At 32.9% G+C, this 22245-nt stretch overlaps 1 protein-coding gene across 3 annotated transcripts in view; it reads right to left on the reverse strand.

The window, feature by feature from the left end:
* The window catches only part of LOC108476010 (serine/threonine-protein kinase 1-like), a 33105-nt gene that overhangs the window by 7154 nt on the left and 3706 nt on the right, over nt 1-22245 (reverse strand). For all 3 annotated transcript variants that reach the window (XM_053025690.1, XM_053025689.1, XM_017778050.2), the window contains exons 8-11: nt 21465-21509; nt 21068-21103; nt 18979-19034; nt 6249-6330 (exon numbers count right to left, since the gene is read on the reverse strand). In XM_053025690.1, the coding sequence (XP_052881650.1) occupies nt 6249-6330; nt 18979-19034; nt 21068-21103; nt 21465-21509 (219 nt within the window). The remainder of the gene's footprint in view (nt 1-6248; nt 6331-18978; nt 19035-21067; nt 21104-21464; nt 21510-22245) is intronic.

Raw genomic sequence — 22245 nt, forward strand, 5'->3', positions numbered from 1 at the left:
GGGAGCTCGACTATAAATAGAGAGCCTCCCCTCCATTTGTAATCACTCCATTCCTTTGTTTCATTATTCTTTATGAATAAGAGAATAAAGAGCATTTACTCAAACACTTTGTGTGTGTCCCTTTCTGTTGTTCTTTTGGTTGCTTCTTTTGACATAAATCGCTTCCGCTCTACAATTGGTGCCTTTGAGGAGTTCTTAAGGAATCCTCACTCGAGTAAAGGCTGACTTAGGCGAGTTTGGATGAGCGAATTGCCTAAGGCCGCACAGATTGCGAGACAAAAGATCTAGCCCCGTGACAAGTGATATCCGAGCTATTAGTTCGAAGGCACTATTGGGAAGTCAAAAGAAGAGTTCGAACAAAGGTGGGCGAGAAAGTCTTTGAGGGAGATGTTGTCAGTTGTTGACGAACATGTGGGAAAACTTGAGGAGTCCATGGTGGACGCGAAAGAGTCAGACAATGCGCTTGGAAAAGTATTGAGGATTTGATGGAGCAGTCCAGGGATTTTGTAACCATGTGTCTCACTTCCCAAAGGGATATCGTGCAAGAATTGCTAGATTCTCAAAGGAAGAAGCTGACAGAGAGGAATGATGCTCTCGAAGCCATGATAAAAGCTTTGAAGGGGAAAAAATAGCCACGACGTTGGCTTTGAGCACAAGAATAGAGGAGCTCGAGGGAGAGCTGGCCTTGTGCCAAGCACCTGTAAGGAAAGGCGTATCAAGTGCAGCACTCAGTAACGAGTATGTCTCGAAGTTGAAAGAGCTTGTAGGGACAATGTCTTCATGCGATGTGGACAATTTCTTGTGGAGGATGGAAAACTACCTCCGTGCCAAAGGCATCATGAATGATGCAGGTAAGGTTAATACTGCTTCATTATTTCTTATTGATATTGCACTTTTATGGTGGCGAGGTAGAACCACTAATAAAAGATAATGTGAGATTAGGACGTGAAAAGAGTTCCAATGCGAGTTGAAGGGACAATTTTACTCAGAGTTTACTGAGGAAGAAGCTCGGGCAAAGTTGCAAGGGATAACGCAATGGGGCCCAATGGGGGAGTATATTCGAGAGTTCAAGGAACTCATGCTTCAAGTTTCAAATGTGACCGAGAAAGAAGCACTGCTTGCTTTTCAGAATGGATTGAAACCGTGGGTCAGACAAGAGGTGGAACAAAGAGGTGTTCAAAATTTGTCGGAAGCCATGACGATAGCGGAATCCATGGTTAAGCTTGGTCTAGGAAAAGACAAGTTTGGGTTTTCCAAGTCCAAGGAAAGGGGCGTATGTGAAGAGAATCACAAGATAAAGATGATGGCAATGGCAACAGTGACAATGGTGGTAATGGGAAACTATGAGTTGGGAAGATGAAACCCAAGAAGAAAAGGGACAAGCTGAAATGCTTTCTTTACAATGGTCCACACATGTTGAAGAAATGTCTGAAAAAATTCGTGCTTAAGAAGAAACCGGTGGATAAGGCCTTGGGACTTGGTTCGAGCGCAAGGGGTATAGAAGACAATGAGGCTGAAAGCGAGAAGAAGCCAATAGAGTGCTTCTTGTGTCATGGTCCGCATAAGTTGCGAAGTGTCTGAGGAAGTCTGTTATCGAAAGGAACGATGGCGCAGACAAGGAGCCTAAGAAGCTTAGTTCAAGCAAAGGAAAAGCTAAATCGAAGAGGGTAAAGAGGAGCAAAAAGAAGTGAGTAAAGTGCTTCTTGTGTCGTGGTCCGCATGAGTTACGAAACTGTCCAAAGCAAGTCATAGTTAAATGAAAGGCAACGTCCGAACTTGGTGAGTCGTCGGAGGGGCTTCCACCCAAGGAAGATGTGAGTTTGTCATCGCACTTAAAGGAAGAAGTTGAGATGAAAATAATGAAGCTAAGACCAATGAGGCTCAAGTCGAGTGAAGCGTCAGAGTTGGCCGAGTCATCGACAAGGCTTCCACTTATGGGAGAGGTGGGCGATGCATCGGACTTCAATGAAAAAGAAGTGATGCATGTGAGACAGTTGACCAAAGTAAATGCAACGAGCAGGACGACTCGAGTCAAGAGGCAACGAAAGCCGAGGTAAAAGACCTGAAAGAGGGGAAAAGGTAAGGCGTCAAGACAAGACCGATGTGAATCAAGTCAGTGTCATTCAGAAGTCGCAACGAGAACATTGCGAGAATGGGTGGGGGAGAATGTCACGGGCTACAGTTCAAAGCCTGTGACTATCGCACCAAATGCATCTGATGGAGGTCTATTGCTTCGATAGGGATCATTTGGCCTACGTGAACTGGCCCGATTCAAGGAACTGTTGGAGAAGCCTGTCAGATTGAAGCCTGGTTGGCCCGATAACAAAGATATTGCAACTTAGGCTAATTAGGTAACTAATCTTAAAAGATAGAGGAAATCATATCTTGTAAAGATTAGATAGGATTTGATATGGCATATCTTGTAAATCCCTTAAATCATGGGATATGGTTAATCTCGTCCGTCGATGTAAATGTATCTTGACCGTCAGTTTTGGGGGAGCTCAACTATAAATAGAGAGCCTTCTCATCATTGGTAATCGCTCCATTTCTTTATTTCTTTATTTCATTATTCTTTATGAATAAGAGAATAGAGAGCATTTACTCAAACACTTTGTGTGCGTCCCTTTTGTTGTTCTTTTGGTTGCTTCTTTTGACATAAATCACTTCCGCTCTACAATTGGTGCCTTGGAGGAGTTCTTAAGGAATCCTCACTCAAGTAAAGACTGACTTAGGCGAGTTTGGAAAAGTGAATCGCCTAAGGCCGCATGAATCACGAGACGAAAGGTCTAGCCCAGTGACACTAGTGTCATGAGTCACGGTTCAAAGCTCGTGCACCATTACACTAAGAACGCCTTATTGAGGTTAATTTATTAGATGTGATTCATTTGACTGACTTGAACTGACTCGATTCGAAGAACAAGTGACGAAGCTTATCTACTTGAAACGTTGGTGGTCCAGCAAAGCACTTATGAAAAATTAGGGTTATCTTGATAAATAGAGAAAGTAAACTTAGAAAATTTGTAATCTAATAAGATTTGATTTTGTAATCTTAGAGATTATGTAAATCTCTTAATTGTATATATGCCTTGATGTAATTAGAGAGTCTCCCTTCATTTGAAATGATCCATTATATCTATTTTAATTCTAAGGTGAATACTAAATGAGAACATTTGCTTAAACACTTTGTAGGCGTTGCTTTGATGTGATTTTTCTATTCTTTCGAACTTTCTTTTTTCTTTGAGTTTTTTCTGCTATATTTTCGGTGTTTTGAGTTAGACAGATTTGAAGCAAAAAAAATTTCTAAGATCACGTGGATTGTAAGACGAAAGGACTAGCCTTTTAACACTAGCCCTACGATCAATTTAACTAATGTTTATAATTTTCTACAACACTCTACGAGGCTGAACATTTTCCCTTTTCATGTTCAAGTATCACCAAATTGCATGAAACACTTCGATTCATTCCCTTATAGTTCAAGCAATAGCAATAAATCCTCCCCTAAAGCTTTACACATGACTGAATTGGTACTATCTGTCATGGTAGAGAAAATCGAGTCATGAGCATGGGTGTTAAGTATGACTCCTATTTCAGTCAAATTTAAGAAATAATCTTTCTGTTAAACATTGTTTATTTGTTTTAATCAAACTCTGATTATTCTAGATTGTTTTATTATTATTTAACCTATGATTTTAGCCTATAAATAGGTTATTTTACAATCTTAGAAAATATACCCATTAGAGATAAGAACTTATAACACTTTTAGAAAATTTTGTATTTACGTTTTGAGGGTTCTTTATTTTTAGGTTTTTATGATTTAATTTTTATATCCATCTTTTGTACTCTTCGTTCTTTTTTCAAAATAGTAAAATTATCTTTACATTTGGTTTTTTATCTTCTTTAGAGGGTTTTATCACGTTAAATTGGTGTGTTTAATTTATCAATTCTTTTACATTTTTTACTTGTTCGTTACTTAATTAGGTCGATCCTCAAAAAGTGATATCAGAGCTAATTCAATTCATAGATCAGCTCGTTCGAAGATGACAACAACAAGGTTTAACATTAAGAAGTTCGATAGTGTCACAAATTTTAATCTGTGGCAAGTTCAGACCGACCTGAAAAAAGTCGTTACTAGTAAAAAGCCCAAGAATATAAATCAGTTAGAATGGGAAAAGCTTGATGAAAAGGCATTGTTTGCAATCTAATTGTGCATCACAAATACGGTATTATATGAGGTATTGATAAAGAAGACCTCATTTGCCTTATGGAAAAGGTTAAAAAAATTTTATGCGACTAAGTCTCTTGCTAATCATTTAGTGTTGAAACAATGTCTATTTTCGTTACGCGTGAATGAATGTGAGCTTTTTAGAGATCACATCAGTCAATTCTTTACTCTTTTAAATAATTTAAAGAACATTGAGGTTCAGATTAACGATGAAGATCAAGCTATGCTATTATTGTGCTCTTTACCCTTTCATACAAGTCTTTTAAGGAGACCCTGATTTATGGCAGAGACAAACGATCGTTCGAAGATGTGAAGGGTCATTTGTTGAATAGAAACAAACTCGACAATAAGTTTGATTCAGATAGCAATGTAGATAGGTAATCTTCCATTTTGGTAGCATCAAAAAAGCAAGACAAAAGGTATCGTTATTGTAAAAAGTTAGGTCACGTCAAAATAGATTGTTATAAACTATGAAATAAAAGAGTTGCTGAGAGTAACGAGAAAGATGTAGCTAGTACTAATTTGGCTAATGAAAGTGATAATGATTTCTTGTCAGTGTCAACGAGCAATAACTCTAAGCTTACATCTGAGTTGATCTTAGATTCGGGATATTCTTTCCACATGTGTCCCAATAAAGAATGATTCTCCACATACAGTTCGATTGAAAGTAAAGTTGTACACATGGGAACCGATTAATCCAGTAAGGTAATTGGTATTGATACTGTTAAAATTAGAATACACGATGGGACCATTAGGGCACTCTCAGATGTCAGGTATGTACTCGATTTACGAAAGAATCTCATCTCTTTAAGTATTTTAAACTCGAAAGGATGCAGAACCAATATCAAGTCGAGCGACATTAAGGTATTTCATGGAGCTTTCTTTTTGTTAAAAGGTGAAAGGACTGTCAATATTTATATTCTGGAAGGTTCTAAAGTGACTGGTGAAATCAGACGTCCTTTGTTCGCTATAGAGTCGAAGGCAACTCGTTTGGAATGTAGGCAACTTGGCCATAAGAGGGAAAAATGTATAGACGTTTCATTGAAAATAGGTTCTTTTTTAGATGAAGACTTTGAAAAGTTAGGGCACTGTGTTCATGAAAATCTAACCCGAGTTAGCTTTGATTTGGCAGTATACAAGTCGAAGTCTAAAAGTCTTCCAATTTTTAAACACAGATTCGACTCAATTAATTCCCTATATAGTTCAAGATAGGCCTGTGACGGGCTTTGACAAAGATGGCATTGTGGAAATATGAGTCAAGATGGAGATTTGTTAAATATGACTCTTATTTTAGTCAAATTTGAGAAATAACCTTCCAGTTAAACTCTGTTTATTTATTTTAATCAAATTTTGATTAGTCTAGAATATTTTATTATTATTTTATCTATAAATGTAGCCTATAAATAAACTTTTTTACAATATTAAAAATATTCATTAGAGATTAGAACTCATAACACTTTTAGAAAATTTTACATTTACGTTTTGAAGGTTCTTTGTTTTTGGGGTTTAGTTTTTATATCTATTTTTTTTATACTTTTTGTTCTTTTGCCATTATAGTAAAATCATCTTACACGTGATTTTTTATCCTCTTTGGAGGGATTTTTCCATGTTAAATTTGTATGTTTACTTTCTCAATTCTTCTACCTTTTTTACTTATTCGTTACTTAATCAGGTCAATCCCAAATAATAGGGTAGATGACTAGAATGAAAAGGACACAGACGTCTCTATTCAATAAAAGTTACAAATAAAAAAGAAAAGTGGGGGAGAGGTATTGTCATAATCCAAGAGCACTTGTTTTTAGGGATTTTTTGTTGTCAATCCTCTCCATTAATGTTAAAGCGTAAGATATTTTAACACTTACTAGCACATATGAGAACTGAGAAGTAGCAAAATAGAATTTAAAAATATTTAACATGCGAACACCTCCAAATTACAATATATGTAATAAATCTATAAGGAACAATGAGAAGAAAATTCCCAAAGTTATCAAATTCCTGTAAAAATGATAGAGAAATGTTACCATACTTTCAGCATCTCAGATGCAGTAGGGCGTAGGCTTGGATCCTTTGTAAGGGTCTTAGCGACGAAATCATGAAAGACAAGAGACCTGCATGTCAAAACAACCTAAGTGAGAACACAAATCTATGATGCTTTTAACAAACTCAAACCTACTTAAATCCAGAACCAATAAACTAATATGAGAAAGAAACCTTAGCTAGAATGCCCATCAAATAAATTTGGAAAGTATTAGCGTCAATACCTTATGATAACAGGTAGAACCACTGGAGAAGGCTACCCACAATAAATATTTTACAAATAGATGTTAAAAGATGAGTTATGGCATGTATAGAGAAAGCACAAGTTATTATCTTAATGCTTAAGGATATGTATACAACTAATTTGGTGAACAGATAATCATTACTAGACATTGACCCAAAAAATTAATAATAATCATTGTTGGCTATAGATTTCTAGAAACAATCAACCAATTTAGTCTCCTCTTTAAGATACCTTCTTTCAATAAAATCAATTATGAAAACAAAACTCAAAAACAAAAAAGTGATAATAAAATAGAATATTTAACATTATTTTCTTTTTTAGTTTCTCTTTTTCCATTATCTTTATTCAAATTGAAAAATTATGAAGTGATCAATAAGCTTTTTAAGTCATGGTGTTTGCTTAAAAAATATAAGAAAATAACAAATAACATTTTAAAATGATAATAATAAGAAAACAAAATTACAACTTTTCACTATTTTCCAACCAACTGCATATGTTCCAAGATGGTTCCCTTTACCTAAGGGTGAAACCATAAAACTTTTTTAAGGGTCAAAATTAAATTGTAATTTTTTACTTTTATTAATTTAAAATTTTAAAAATTTAAAGAGCCTAAATAGAAAATTTTCCATTTAAGGGAAGCCCAACCCCCTAGTTTCTCCCCTGCCTCTACTTGTTAACATTAGCTCTCATACCTTTGAATGACAACATAATAAAACCCAAGTTTATGTGATGCTAAAACTTTCTTTTAGATGAATAGTTTCACGTAAATGCATTAGAAGAGTTAAATATTTACAAGAGAAGAACTTCAAAAATGTAGAATGTGATGTTAATTGACAATAAATGACTAAAGAGTTCATTACTGAGGGGTAAAGGAAAAATCACTACTCGGATAGCATAGAAAAACAATGATCCCTATCACACTAAAGGATTTCATGACTTGATAGGTGTGGATTTGTCATCTATAATTAATTAGAGATTTTATTTATGAAAATATTGTAAGGTGAATTTATTTTTTTATTTTTTTGTATGATGTAATAAAGAGAATCTATTAATAAATGCAAAATCTCTTCTTTACTTTTTTTTCCTTACTTAGTGGAGTATTTTCCTTCATTATGCCCCAATTTGTGGTTTGCTATAAGAAGTCACTCCTCTATAAATGTAAGTTGAATTATTCAGAAATAATAAAATTTTTCTCAAAATTTTCATGATATCAGAGTCAAACTTGGAAACCTTCATTTAACCATGACAAAATACAACATGGCTAATGAGAGATAAAGCTCCTCACTCGAAGTAACCTCCAATCCATAACTACCACCAACCACAAACTTAATGAATAGAACCACCTTCAATGGTCTCCATCATGATGTATATTTGTGATAAATGCTAGTATGACTATCTTACAAGTGAAGATGAAATCCAAAAGAAGGATAATCCTAAGAAAGCTTAAGGATGTGAGAAAATGGAACTCATCATATTAATGACCAATTGTGCTCAATTTATAAAGTTGACACGTACCAAACAACTAGATCACAGTACTACCATATAACAAATTGAATTAAATCAAATTAACTAAATCCTAAAAAGAGATATGATTATGATTCATTAAAATATCTCAAATGTAGAAGTTGGAAGGATAAAAATCACAAGGTGATGTTGTGGCGAATTAATTTTGTTGATAGTAATATTGTTATTAATGTATAAAAATTAATTGATATATAATTAAGATGTATATAATCTTGACAACTATTAACATTTATTCTTTGTATGCATGTTTACCAGTAAAATAGTTGATGTATTAAGTTGTATATTGTATCACAAACAATCAAAATATTATTCTATTCTTCATCTATTTTTCCTTTCTTTCTTTTTTATTCATGAATGAAACGACTTTATCTCTTTTCTCCTTTTTCAATTTCTTCTCAACTTACCTAATTTTTTTAAAATTTCTTCATTTTCTCAACAAGTTTTGATCTTTTAACATCTTCAAAACATCATTTGCTCAAGAGTTGTTCAACATTACTTGAAGATTTTTTCCTATTTCAACTTTTTTGAGATAAATACCTAACACTTTCAGATTGTTGATTTTGGAAAATGTAGGTTGAAATCCTGTTTGTTGATGATTTATTTGGATATTTTGAACAATATATATTGACTTTTATTACAAGGAGCCCCCTATTCTTAAAGGTTTTTGTTCAAAATTTTTCTCAAACCCTAGCCTACCAAGTGTTTGATAAAATTCTTTAAAGAGATTTTTTTAAGAAGTATTCTAAGACTAGTGCATCTTCTTCTAATCCATCTAGTGAGTTGGAATCATCGTTTAGCACATGTTTTCAAGACTCACACAATCGGTATATTTTTTAACTCATATTTTGCATCAAAACGTGTATGGGAGGCTAGGAAAGTTGATATAGCAATGTTAAAGGATATTAGCTTTTCTTATCTTCCTATTTTACAATATTTAGGGTAGATGGCATTTGTAAGTATTTCTTCGCTAACCTACTTCAATCTTGTTCAAATTTTTTTTTCAAATGTCAAACTCGAACATGATGAGTCTGACGATACCGTTACTGTCATCACCTCATTTTTAATGGAACTCCTATTCGCCTCACTATCAAAGAGTTTGGCGATCGGAGGTTCCTTTGATGAAAAAGGGCATTTTGATCCTCCATTTTTATCTAGTCCTGATCGACACCCGAACTCAATCTTCATGATCATGTCCTCCATTTAATTCTCATTTAGAACCTAAGACCCATCAAAAAACATGCCAAGCTTTGAAACACCAATTATTGGTAGCTCGATTGTTTTAAATCCGATAGGCATCCTGACATTGCACTTATCTTATTTAAGGACATTACGAAACCTATTGGAAGGGGGATGACTACAAATATCACTCTTTCTCATGGTACGTATTTGGCATACATTTTTAGGAAATTAGGTATTAACACCCATGGAGACACCCCGTTTCTAGGGCCCTACATTATGCAGGATATCATTTCGATGCTACCACCAACACCTAGATTAAACATGACCATCCAACAGATAATGAAGATGACAACATTAACGTTGCTTTTAACGTTGTTTCAACACCCGAGCCCGTTGCTCTACCGACTTCTTCTTTGCATGCTGCTCAACCCTCCTCCAAGTTTAATAGTGTTATCCTCAATGCTATTCATTCATTGAACAACAATGTTCGAGGCATTAAGGAAGATGTTAACTCTCGTTTCTTGAATTTGGAGACGCAAACGACCTCTCTTTTAGCCTGTTTCCTTTCGACGCCTCCTTTCTACCCTCATCATGATGATTAGACCAACTCTAGAATATACATTTCATTTTCATAACATTTACACCTTTATTTCTATATTTATGCCTATATATTTTTATTGCACTTTATTGGTTTCTTTGTATTTTAAGATACATTTTTTTTTAATTGCTCATTCAATTTTATCTATCTTTTGATGAGCTAACTTATTTTCTCCTTTAACTTTATTTGTCCTTTGATATAACAAAAAAGGGAAGAAAAGATAAATTGAGGTAAATTGATTGATTACTTCTTAATGATATATTGTAATCTATTTCATTAATACAATGCATTCTAGAATTCTCAAATTCCAAACACCTTTCCACACCCTCCTTTTTGTAGTTTCAAATACCGAAGTGATAACTTCTTTAAAGTTTAAAATTTTCAAATGCTAACATTTGATCATATACATTAACACAATCGAAACAAATTAAACCACAAATCTGTTAAACGTGTTCGTTGGGTTATTTTTTCAACCAAAAAGGCTATAAATGCTACTCACCTATCGCTATAAAATATATAACTCCATAGATGTTACATTTTTTGAACATCAAACATATTATCCCAAACCTTCAGTTCAGTAGGAGAACATTAGTGAATATTAATTATTAGGCAAATTTGTCGTTTACTGTGATGATATTTTTCTTTATAAATGATCATATTGAACATGTTAAATTAGTTCTAGAGAAGTGAACATTTTGTATTGAAAAACTTGTGTTTCTAGGTTTTACGATAAGTTCAAGGGAATTGAAGTTGATGTAGATAAGGTAAAAGCCAATAACGAGTGGCCAACTTAAAAAAAAAAAAGTGTCTAAAGTGATTTCTTTTCATGGTTTGACAAGTTTTATAGACAAGTCGATTCTCATTTCAAAACCATAGACTATCTCTACCTAATTGTTTTAGGCATATGAGTTACTTTTTAAATAGGCCCATCATGGTGGTTTGATGGGTCATTTTAGTGTTACTAAGATTTTTGAAATATTATGTGAACATTTTTATTAGCCTAACATGAAGAAACTTGTCGAGAAATTTTGTTTTAAGTGTCTTGTATGTACATGCTAAGTCTTAAGGTAAAGTCACATGGTTTATATATTCAATTTCTAGTTCCTAACTATACTTGTACTGATATTTCTATAGACTTCTTTTAACGTTGCCAAGAACTAAAAGGAAAGAGATAGTATATTTGGTGGTGACATGTTTAATGAGATGGCTCACGTCATTCCATGCCAAAAATTGATGATAAAACACATATAGTTTATTTATTCCTTTGGGCGATTGTTCAACTACATAAGAGTCCCTAAGACCATCGTTTCTTGACAGAAATATAAAGTTCCTTTGCCACTTTTGGAAAGTACTGTGGGGGTAAATTTGATACTAAACTTTTTCATTCTACTACTTGTTATCCACAATTTGATGGACAAACTAAGTTAGTTAATAGAATTTTAGTAGCTTTAGTCCGAGCTATTGTAGTTAGGAACACTAAATCCTACGAAGAATGCTTACAATTTATGGAATTTGCATATAATGATCAATCCGTTCTTCTACTTGATTGAGCCTATTTAAAATTGCTTATGGATTTAGCCCTCTTACTATTTTAGATGTAGTTCATTTACCTTTTAATGAGATTACTAACCTAGGTGGTGAGAAGGCCTAACTAATAAAGTCGATCCATGAGAAAGCTAAAAAACAAGTTGAAAAGAGAAATGGATCCAATACAAAAAAAAAAAAGAGCCAATAAAAGGCACAAGTCTTGTTCAAAATTGAATTTGAGTGCATATGAGAAAAGAGAGGTTTCCTTCTAAAAGTAAATCAAAACTTGATAATGGAGATGATCTTTTCCAAATTTTGGAGAAGATCAATGGTAATACTTTCAAGATTGATTGACCATATGAGTATGGAATTTGTGCTACTTTCGATGTTTCTAACTTATCCCTTTTTGAAGATAGAATAATAAGAACAATATGGGCAAGGAATTAAAGCATCAAGATCATTCTTTTCGAATTGGTCTAATTATGAGTAGCAAAATCTGTCAATTGAAGTTGAAGTTAAAGTTGAAATCTTTGGTGCAAGAATTCATCTATTCATCTATGGTTATTTTGAGAAAGCTCATGGCAAAGAAACTCATTGGATCAATTTTCAAAAATTGATAGGGAGTCCAACTTGATGTAGAACTCTAGTGGGCAACATCTTTTGAAAATCTCTTTAGATGTCCATTGCTATTCTTTAGACCTAAGTTTTAAAGTTTTATGTTATTTAGAAGTGTTTTTAAAAGATTGTATATTTATTTATTCATTTAATTAGATATCCAGTTATATAAAACTTGTAAAATCAAATATTTATTTAGTTTTACGAGTTTTTAGTTACTTATTTTTTCAATAAACAGAATACAACTACAAAATAAATTTTTAGGACTAAATTTATAAAGTTTTATAAGGAGGTTATGTTTTCTTTAAACTTTATTATTTGGAGCCCTATATATACCATGCTCATGAGTGTAAATGAGACACTAGTGCTTACAACCTATTCGAGTTTAATTAAAAAATTAAATTCTATTCGGTAATTATCGAATCGAACTCAAACTTGAGCAACTTAAGCTACTCATACAGTCAAATTCGAGCATTATAAAACTTCAATTGAACAGCTCACAAGGATAATCAAGCTTTTCGTTTTAATATATTTTTAATTACATTTTATTCTTTTTATATAAAAGAGCTTATGCATAATCAAGATTGAATTCAAGCTCAAGTATGAAAATTGAAAAACAAGCTTAATCAAGTTAAAACTCAAGTAGCTTGATTAAATCTCAACTGAGTTCAAGCTTATAAAATTAACATTCAATTGAGCTTGAGACGAGAATCAATCCTTGAATTTTGGGTCAAGGTCAAGTTCGAGCTCAAGCTTGCTACTATTTGGGTTCGGCTCTGCTTAATTACACCTCTAACCATGCTTGGTTAGCCATACGAGGTACACTTGAATAAATTTTTACTTTTATGCATTCTTTTAAGTTTGGAGAGATTCCATTCTTGCTTTCGAAACTTCTATTACTTATCAACTCTTCATGGAGTTGTAGTGTCGTCAATTTTTCATGTCTTAAGTATCAACGTTTCTAGTTGTAAGTCAATTAAGGGTTTTGTAAAAAGAACACTCAATCATTGACGTTTCTTTATCACAAATTGATCAAAGGTTCCACAAGGAAAAATAATTTTTCCTTATTCTTTATTTTAATTCAATTTCTTTTCTTTATTTTATGATTTATATTAGCTCTAACTTTCATTTCATTGTTCCTACCTTCAACTTCGTAAGCGAATAAAAGAAGCCTTTGGTCTATTCAATTAAAACAAGTACTTTTGTCGAATGTTCTCGCATTCTTGATTTAATCTCCTTTTCAATTTTTTTTATTTAATTCATTATCTTGTAGTTCTTGATTCTAATATCTTATTTGTTTGTTTAATTTTAGCTCTCTTCAAAATTCAAAAAATTATTCAATATCCATTCTTTTCAAACCAATTTCAATCTAACTCATTATTCGATATTTGGGTCTTGATTTCCACATCAATAGGAGATGTATCAGAAATGCATTCAATATCAAGGTATTACTTTTATATGTGGAAATCTCATGACTTAGAGAAACAAAAAACAACTTGCAGTTTCAAGAAGCAATGCAAGGGAAAATTTAATACCTCTACCCCTAAAATTGCTTAGTGAACTAGGAGTAACTAGGAAGAAGCCCATCAAGATGTTATTTGATAATCAAGCGGCGATAAGCATTGCAGATAATCTAGTGCATTGTGATCAAACAAAACACATTGAGATAGATAAATGCTCCATTATGAGAAAGTTGAAAACTCAATTGTGCAACTCATATACACACCTACAAGGTATCAAACAACTGACATCCTTACCAAAGCTATTCCATGAATTAATTTTGAAAAACTATGTCACAGGTTGTGCAAGTACAACATTTACAACCCAATTTTACGAGAGTGTGAAATTCTCATCTATAACCAATTAGAGATTATAGAGAGTGTGACTTGGAGAAGCAAGAAACAACATGTGGTTTCAAGAAGCAATGCAAAGGCAAAGTTAAGAGCTTTAGCTCTAAGAAATTTTCAAAAGATATGGTTAAAAGATTGCTTAGTGAATTGGAAGTTAATAGCAAGAAGCCTATCAAGATGTTATTTGATAATCAAGCAACAATTAGCGTCGCAAGGAATCTAGTGCACCATGATCAGACAAAACACATTGAGATAGATCAACACTTTATTTATGAGAAAATTGAAAACTCAATTGAGCAACTCATATACCCAGTTACAAGGTTTCAAAAAATAGACATCCTTACCAAAGCTCTTCCACAAATTAATTTTGAAGAATTATGTCACAGGCTGTGTGTCACAAGTAAAAGTCAAAGATTGTGACAAATGCGCACAGAGCATTCTATGGAGGTCAATTGATTAAATATGACTTATTTGACCCATTTGAACTGGCCCGATTCGTGAAACATATGGAAAAACTCATCCACTTTAAGCATTGGTGACCCAGTGAAATACTCTAGTAAAACTAAAGTTACCATGGTTAATATTTGTAATCCTAAGAGATGTATAGTATAGAGTTTAAATCCCTTAATACTCTCATCTTGTAGATAAACATTAATTACTGTCATTGATGTAACTCGATCTATACCGTTAAATTAAAGGAAGCTCAATTATAAATAAAGTCCCCTCTTTTCATTTGTAATGACTTTATTTTTAAGTAATAAAAAATACTTTTAAGAGTATTTACTCAAACACTTAGTATGTTATTATTTACTTGTGACTTTTCTGTTCGATTAAAGTTCCTTTGTCTTTTTAAATTTTACTTTTGCTTTATTTCAGTAACTTAAAAAATTTCATTTGTGAATTCTTATTTTTTAAAGTTAAGTTGATTTAGGTGGATTTCAAGTAAAGAAATCACCTAAGCCCGTGCAATTTGCCAGACTTAAGTTCTAGCCTCGTGACATAAGTACAACATTTACCACCCAATTTTACGGGGAGTGAAATTCTCATCTATAACCAATTAATTATTATAATGAGATATTTTAGGGAGTTTATTTAGAGATATTACAAATTCTTAAGCTTAACTCTAAGATTTTATTTTAATTTTCTTATTTAGACTATATAGACTTGTATATAAATACGTTAACTCTACAGATGAAATACAAATAACTTTTCATTAGTCTACTCATATAAATTATTTTCTTTATTTCTATTAACATGGTATTAGAGCTTGCTTGCTCAATTTTTGAGCTGGAGTTTCTTTAACCTAAAACACGAAACATTTGGGTTTTTTTAAGATCATGTTTTGACTAATCATGGGTGTGCACCATTGGCACAAGGAGAAGCATGCGGGTCTCTTTAGTGGTTTTGAAAAGTTTAGCAACTAGAATAGACACGCATGAAGCATATACACTACCACAAAGGTTGCGCTTCACTGTCATGCGCAGACATGTAGGGGCACATGTGACGCCGCCTGCTCACCAAATTATGGCTCTGACGATGACTCTTGATTCCGACCCAATCTTATTGGTCGAAAGATCGATTAAGGGCGGTTTCAGTTTTTTGCACTACTTTAGCAGTGTTTGAGTATTATTTCAACTATTCGAGAATTGTTTGGGCATGGTTTGGGTGTTTGGATACTTTTCATGTTTGGGTACTATTTTGGCACTATTTGGGCACTGTTTCAATACTATTTTAGGTTGTTTTCCTTTGGGTGTTGAAATTAGTTAAGATTGATTAATAGTTTGTAATCTTCTTTTTGTAGGATGTGTTGCCTTATATCATTGGTCACTTTGCTTCATTTGCAAGTATAGGTAAATTTAATGCATGTTTTATTTCCTCTTTATCCAAATGGGTTATTGATTTAGGAGCTACAAATCATATGATAGGTAATCCTAACCTTTTATCTATCTTTCGGTCAAATAATTCACCTTCTGTTGTTATTATTGATAATGGTTCCACCTATAAAGTTCATGGTTCTAAAAGTATTAATCTATCTTCATCTATCACTTTATCATTGGTATTAATTTTATCTAACCTCGTCTTTAATTTAATCATTATTAGTTAATTTACCCGCGACCTAAATTGCTCTATCTTTTTTCCCGATCATTGTATTTTACATGATCTTGTGATGAAGCACACCATTGGTAAAGGACATGTATCTGATGGTTTTTATAATTTCGATTCATAGGTTCATCGATCTGTGGATTGTCCTATTGTTCTCTCTAATCAAAAAACATTGTCAATTAGGACATCATTCTCTCTCTTTATTGAAGAAGTTATGTCCACAATTTCAAGACATACCTTCTTCGGGATGTGAAGCATGTCACTTTGCAAAGCACTGTCCCTCTTAAGATCAAGAGCTAACAAGCAAGCTAGTTTCATTTTTGAGTTAGTACAGTTGGATGTTTGATGACCATGTCCGATAGTATCTAAACTTAGATTTAAATATTTTGTTATATTTGTGGATGATTATTCACGAATTACATGGATATATTTTATGAAAAGTCACAGAGGTGTTTCTCATTTTCGTATTTTTTGTGTTGAGGTAAGAACTCAATTTGGTATGGCTATCCAAACCTGTGAAGTGATACGGCTAAAGAATACTTTTTCACCTTTTGCAAGGCTTTTATGAGCCAAAATGAGATTTTTCATCCATCCTCTTATGTTGACATGTCATCTTAGAATGGAGCAGTAGAACGAAAGAACGACATCTCCTTAAGACAACTAAAGCTCTTTTATTTCAAATGAAAGTTCTTAAACAATTTTGGGTTGATATTGTTTCGACGACTACCTTTTGATCAATCACTTGCCTTCTTTTGTACTTAATGGTGATAACACATACAATGTTCTATATCCACCCAAACCATTATCTTCAATGGGACCAAAAGTTTTAGGATGCGCCTGTTTTGCTCGAGATGTTCGGCCTCGTGTCAAGTTGGATCCAAAATCCTTAAAGTGTGTATTTTTGGAGTATTCTCGCCTTCAAAAAGGGTATAGGTGTTATAGTCTAAACCTCAATAAATATTTGGGATCTATCGATATTGCATTCTCAAAACAAGTACTATTCATTTTAGAAGAGACCTTGAAATCTTTCGAAATAAGAGGGGAATATAATTGGTTAATTTAAACTATTAATAATCAACCAAGGAATTCTAATTCTCCATTTCCTTCTTCGAAAAGGCCACTGATCGCTCAAGTTTATTCTAGACAAAAAGAGACTCATGATACATGTCCTATACTAGTGTCTTCAACCTCCAAACTAATATCTTTGTCGTATGATCCAACCCTAAGTGACCTTGACCTTCCCATTATTCTACGTAAAGGTAAACGCCAATGTACCTATCCTATTTCTGATTTTGTTTCATATAATCATTTGTCACATTCTTGCTGTTTAATTGCATCTCTATATTTCATTTATGTTTCTAATTGGCATGATGCAATGTTGGAGGAAATACGTGCATTGGACAAAAATGGTACTTAGATTAGAAACGAAATCTAGGGATGCAATTAAAGAGTAAAGAGTAAACAGACAAATGGTTATATGAAACCTAGTGGATTTACCTGTTGGTAAACATGCTATTGATCGCAAATAGGTATTCACTGTTAAGGTTAATCTAGATGACTCTTGTTGGTAAACACTTGGTAAACCTAATGGACTTATCTTGTGTTAACTAAAAAGGGGCTACAGGTCGGGTCTTCTATATCAAGATTATGGAGGAAAAGGCATTAAATGGTTCACAATTGCAAATTGGGCAGGATCAAAGATGGATGGGAGGACAACTACAGGTTACTGTGTTTATTGGAGGAAATCTAATTTCATGGAAAAACAAACATAGAGTAGTTTCGTGATCTAGTGCAAAATTCAAATACAGAGTTATGGCACAATCTGTATGTGAGATTATGTGGTTACAACAGTTACTAAATAAACCAAGATTTCAAATGTCATTACCGACAAAACTATGATGTAACAATCAAGTTGTTCTTCATATATCTTCCAACCCAATATTTCATGAACAAACCAAGCATATTGAAGTTGACTGCCATTTCATTCATGAGAAGATTTAACAAAAACTTATATCTATAGGCTATGTTACAACAAGAGTTCAATTAGGAGATATCTTTACGAAATCTCTTAATGGACTTTAAATTAATTACATTTGTAACAAGTTGAGCATTATTGATATCTATACTCTATCTTGAGGGGCCAGGGGTTTAAGGGATGTGTAGATATGTTCGTAGGAAGATCAAATAGCTGATTATTAGTGATTTGATTTGACTTTAATTTTCTTCCTTAAACCTGTATATATACGTATTATTCAGTAGTATGTAAAGATATAAATATTCATTCTCTTTCTCCTTGTGTTTCGTTATTTCGCTTTTAGTTTTTCGTTTAGAGATGAAATACTAGTTTTTCATCAATCTGCTCTCGTATATGTTCTTTATTTCCGTTAACAACGGAAATATTGCCAGGAGTTTCCAATGATTTTATTTTCTTATTTTTGGTATGCTGTGACAAAGAGAATCTGGTAATATATTCGAGATATCTCCTTTATTTTTCCTTTGGTAGTGGGGGATTTTCCTCCATTACACCCTAGTTTGTGATTCACTTTAATCGCAACCACTCCTATATATATGTGTAAGTTGAGTTATTCAGAAATAATAAAAAGAATCCTCTAAAATTCTTTCAAGTTTCTTCAATAGGTAAAATGATGTAGCAAAGTTTAATAAAGTCATGGTATTGCACATATATGGATTTTGAACAATGAGTCCAAACTCCAAAAATTGTGGAAGGATTGAACTAATGGAGTCATGGGAAGTGCTAAACACAGCTTCTTCTTTGTTTTTTTTTTGGAAGGAACACAAAGTTATTATTTGGTATTAAGCAAATGATAACAAGAGAAAGTAAAATGGAGGGCGAAGTCAGGATAAGGCAACAGATAGAGCATTGTGCTACATGGTTCAACACAATATTTAGAGCATGACTTTAATGGCCAGAAATTCATGTAGATGAATCAGTACAGCAGAAATAAGAATATTTTGAATCAGGTCATTAGTTTCACAGTTTCTTAGCCAACTTTGTAAGCTACCATTCTTTAAGCTGCTAAAACAAATATTGCTCATAAAAAGGGAATAGAAGACAAACCATTTTTCTTTGTCCTCAAGCATCGGGGCAGGCTCAATCGATATCATAAATAAAACCTATTGCAGACAACAGATATGTTATTTCCAAAGACTGATTGACAACAGTGTAAAAAGAGAAAAAAAAAAAAACAGAATTAACGACAATGACTTGTGATCCAGAAGCAGCAAACATGACATCTTATAGAAGCTACAAGAGCCAATCACAGAAATATTCTCAATGGGGTATATGCTTCCCCTTTATGCGCCCAAATACTCATTTTCAGGTGCTATTCCTATCACAATAAACAGAGCCAAAGCTCTCACATTTTATCCTGCACCCACATGTCCAAAATGGTAGTGGATGTCCTTTCAAAGAACCAATTCATCACAGTAATGTGGCACCACAAGTGAAATTGACTCACATCCAGCAATAAAAACCGAACAGTACCAAGGTCCAACTACTTCAATTGGGAACAGAAGGCCTGTCCAATCTGGCGCTATGTATTCTAGGCCGTACTTAAACTGACCTAAAACAGGTTTCTAGGGGTCAACGTTCAATCGAGTGAAAAAATTTTGAGTTAATTGAATTCACAAATCTTATTTTATCATCCTAACTCAATGTAAATTTTTTTCGAATTGAGTGAAATAAAATTTAAGTCGAGTCAAATTGAGTGAAATTGATCAATTAAATTAAAAATTTTAAATATGTCAAATAAAAATATAGTTATAGTATAACTAATTCTATATTAGAGTACATTAATTTGAAACCATATATATTTAAAAAATTTAAACCAAAATAATAATAATATATATACTTAAGTATGATAAATTTGAATCATTAATTATGTCCCAAAATTATAATTTTAAAATCTTTTAAAAATCTTAACTTTTTAATATATTTTTAGAATTTTATATATTTTTAAAAATATAAATTTTAAAATTTTTATAAATATTTTAAATTTTAAAATTTATTTTGAATTTTTTTGTAATTTTTATTGAAAGAGACTAATTTGCTTATTTTTAAAGTTGACAAGAACCAAAAGAATATTTACACCAATCTGTTATTCAAATTATTCGAGGTATTCGAATTGTAAAATTCAACTCGACTCGAACTCAAAACTCGACTCGAGTTATTCAAGTTGCCTCAAATAATTCAAATTATTCGAATAACTCGATCCGATTAACTCGAAATTCGAATATTTTTCAATTCTTTTGGAATCAAATCAAATTTTGCTCACCCCTAACGGATTCCACCCAAAAATAATTTTGTAAAGTGATATGATTTGAACTCATAACCTCTTAAGATTTATCTAAAGATAATATACGAAACCAGAATGTAAGTTCTTATCAATTGTTTACTACATTTGGTACTTATTTAACATGAAGTAACTTTTTTAATATTTAAAATTATATTATTCAAACCCACCAGTTAGGTCGGTTGACTGATAACCAGAGGCCATAGCAGTTTGACCTCCGGTCTTATTTAACTTTCCTCAGATCCTAGGACTCCGGTCAACAAGTTTGAATACAGTCAAGGAAAAAATATAATGCTGAAACACTCAATAATTTGCAGAAAGGACTAAGCAAAAATAAAGATTCTATCATCAATTGTTTACTATATTTGTTACTTTTTAACATTTAAATTATTTTATTCAGACCCTCCGGTCAAATCGGTTGACTGATAACCAGAGGCCATATCAGTTTGACCTCTGGTCTTATTTTTTAACTTCGCTCACATCTTATGACCATAAAAAAGCAGTTGTGTCGAGGAAGAATAAAATCCTGAAACACTCAATAATTGGCCGAAGGGACTAGAGAAAAATAAAGATTCTATCATCAATAACATCTACATCTAATTTAACATGCTAGCATTACAATATCATACTCAAGGCAACTTTTTTAGGCCCTAGATAAAGATGAATTGCCTTAATATGTACCATTTCAGAGGACCATTCCCAGGGGCGCTAGTTTTGAAGAATTACCCTATAGTATTAATTATTAGTTAATATCTTTAATAAGGATAAGTAATTCACATTGAGACTGGTTATGGCAGGATGAACATCAAGTTTAAAACAATCAAAAGATCAAAATTCAAATCCTTCACCACTTACCCTCATTGGATGTACTGCTGATCTTGGAGGAACCCCCTGAAAAACAAATGGAAGATGTCAATAGGATGCTAAGGGTGGCTATCATTTTCATTCACATTCAATATTTCCATCTTTCTCAAAAGTCAATCAGACAAGCCTAAGTACTACTAGTAGGAGTTACAACAACCATTTAATGGGAGTTTCCCCTTTTTTGCCCTCAATGGGTATAACACCTTAGTAAAACAAGTAGAGCTAAAACTAAAAAATCCTTATTACTTGGCTTATATGTTCAATTCAAATAACAGACCCAACAAGGCCGAATATCTTCTTTTAGAAGTTCAAAGAGAACCAAAATGATGCATTAATTTCCAGCTTTTGTTGGGAGCTACAGAGCCAGTAACAGAACTAATAGTAATACCTCAGCCATTTCAATTGCAGATATACCTAGTGCCCACACATCAACCTGGAAGTAAAGAATTTAAAATGCAAGAGGTTAGACAACAGACAACTATACCACTTGTAGTAAAATTTAAAATCCACATAAGAATCCAATAAATGTTTTGTAGCAAAATTTCCAGAAATCTAAACAATGTTTGCCAACAGAAAAATCTTTCAATAGATGTTCTGACAGGGCACAGTCTTCCACATATCTTCTTGAAATTTGGGCGTTTACATAATTTTTCTAATGTGTTTCATATTCCAAGCAATTCATGCAATTTCAAAACTTTCAAACTTTTACTCATTCATATGCATCCCTACAAATGATATACCCCGAACACACAAAAAGCAGTGCAAGAAAGCTTGTCATGATCTTTCATGGAAGCCCCATCTTCCAAGTACTAATATCTCCAGTTTAGGTGTGATACTTCAGGATTAGACCACCGTGTGGATAGCAAAGTAATTTATACTTTTTGTTTTATAAGATATCTAAAGCCTGCTTTCACACTAAGTACTATTAATGCTTTAGTAACTAATCTTAGGAGCACTTAGGAAACTATTACTTTCCTTTTTATTTAAAAATTGATAGTTCTAAGAAAAGCATATGCAACTGCCAACCAACACATCTGCCAATGGATAAAAAAAATCAAATGTAAACAGAAGCACTTAACTGTTCTCCAGTTCTATCACAGAAAAAGGCCGAAGCGCTAAAAACAAAGCATAAAAGGCAACCAATCCATGCAGATTAACAAAAATGGTAC

Source organism: Gossypium arboreum, chromosome 3 (genome assembly GCF_025698485.1).
Source record: "Gossypium arboreum isolate Shixiya-1 chromosome 3, ASM2569848v2, whole genome shotgun sequence".
Classification (NCBI taxonomy): Eukaryota; Viridiplantae; Streptophyta; class Magnoliopsida; order Malvales; family Malvaceae; genus Gossypium; species Gossypium arboreum.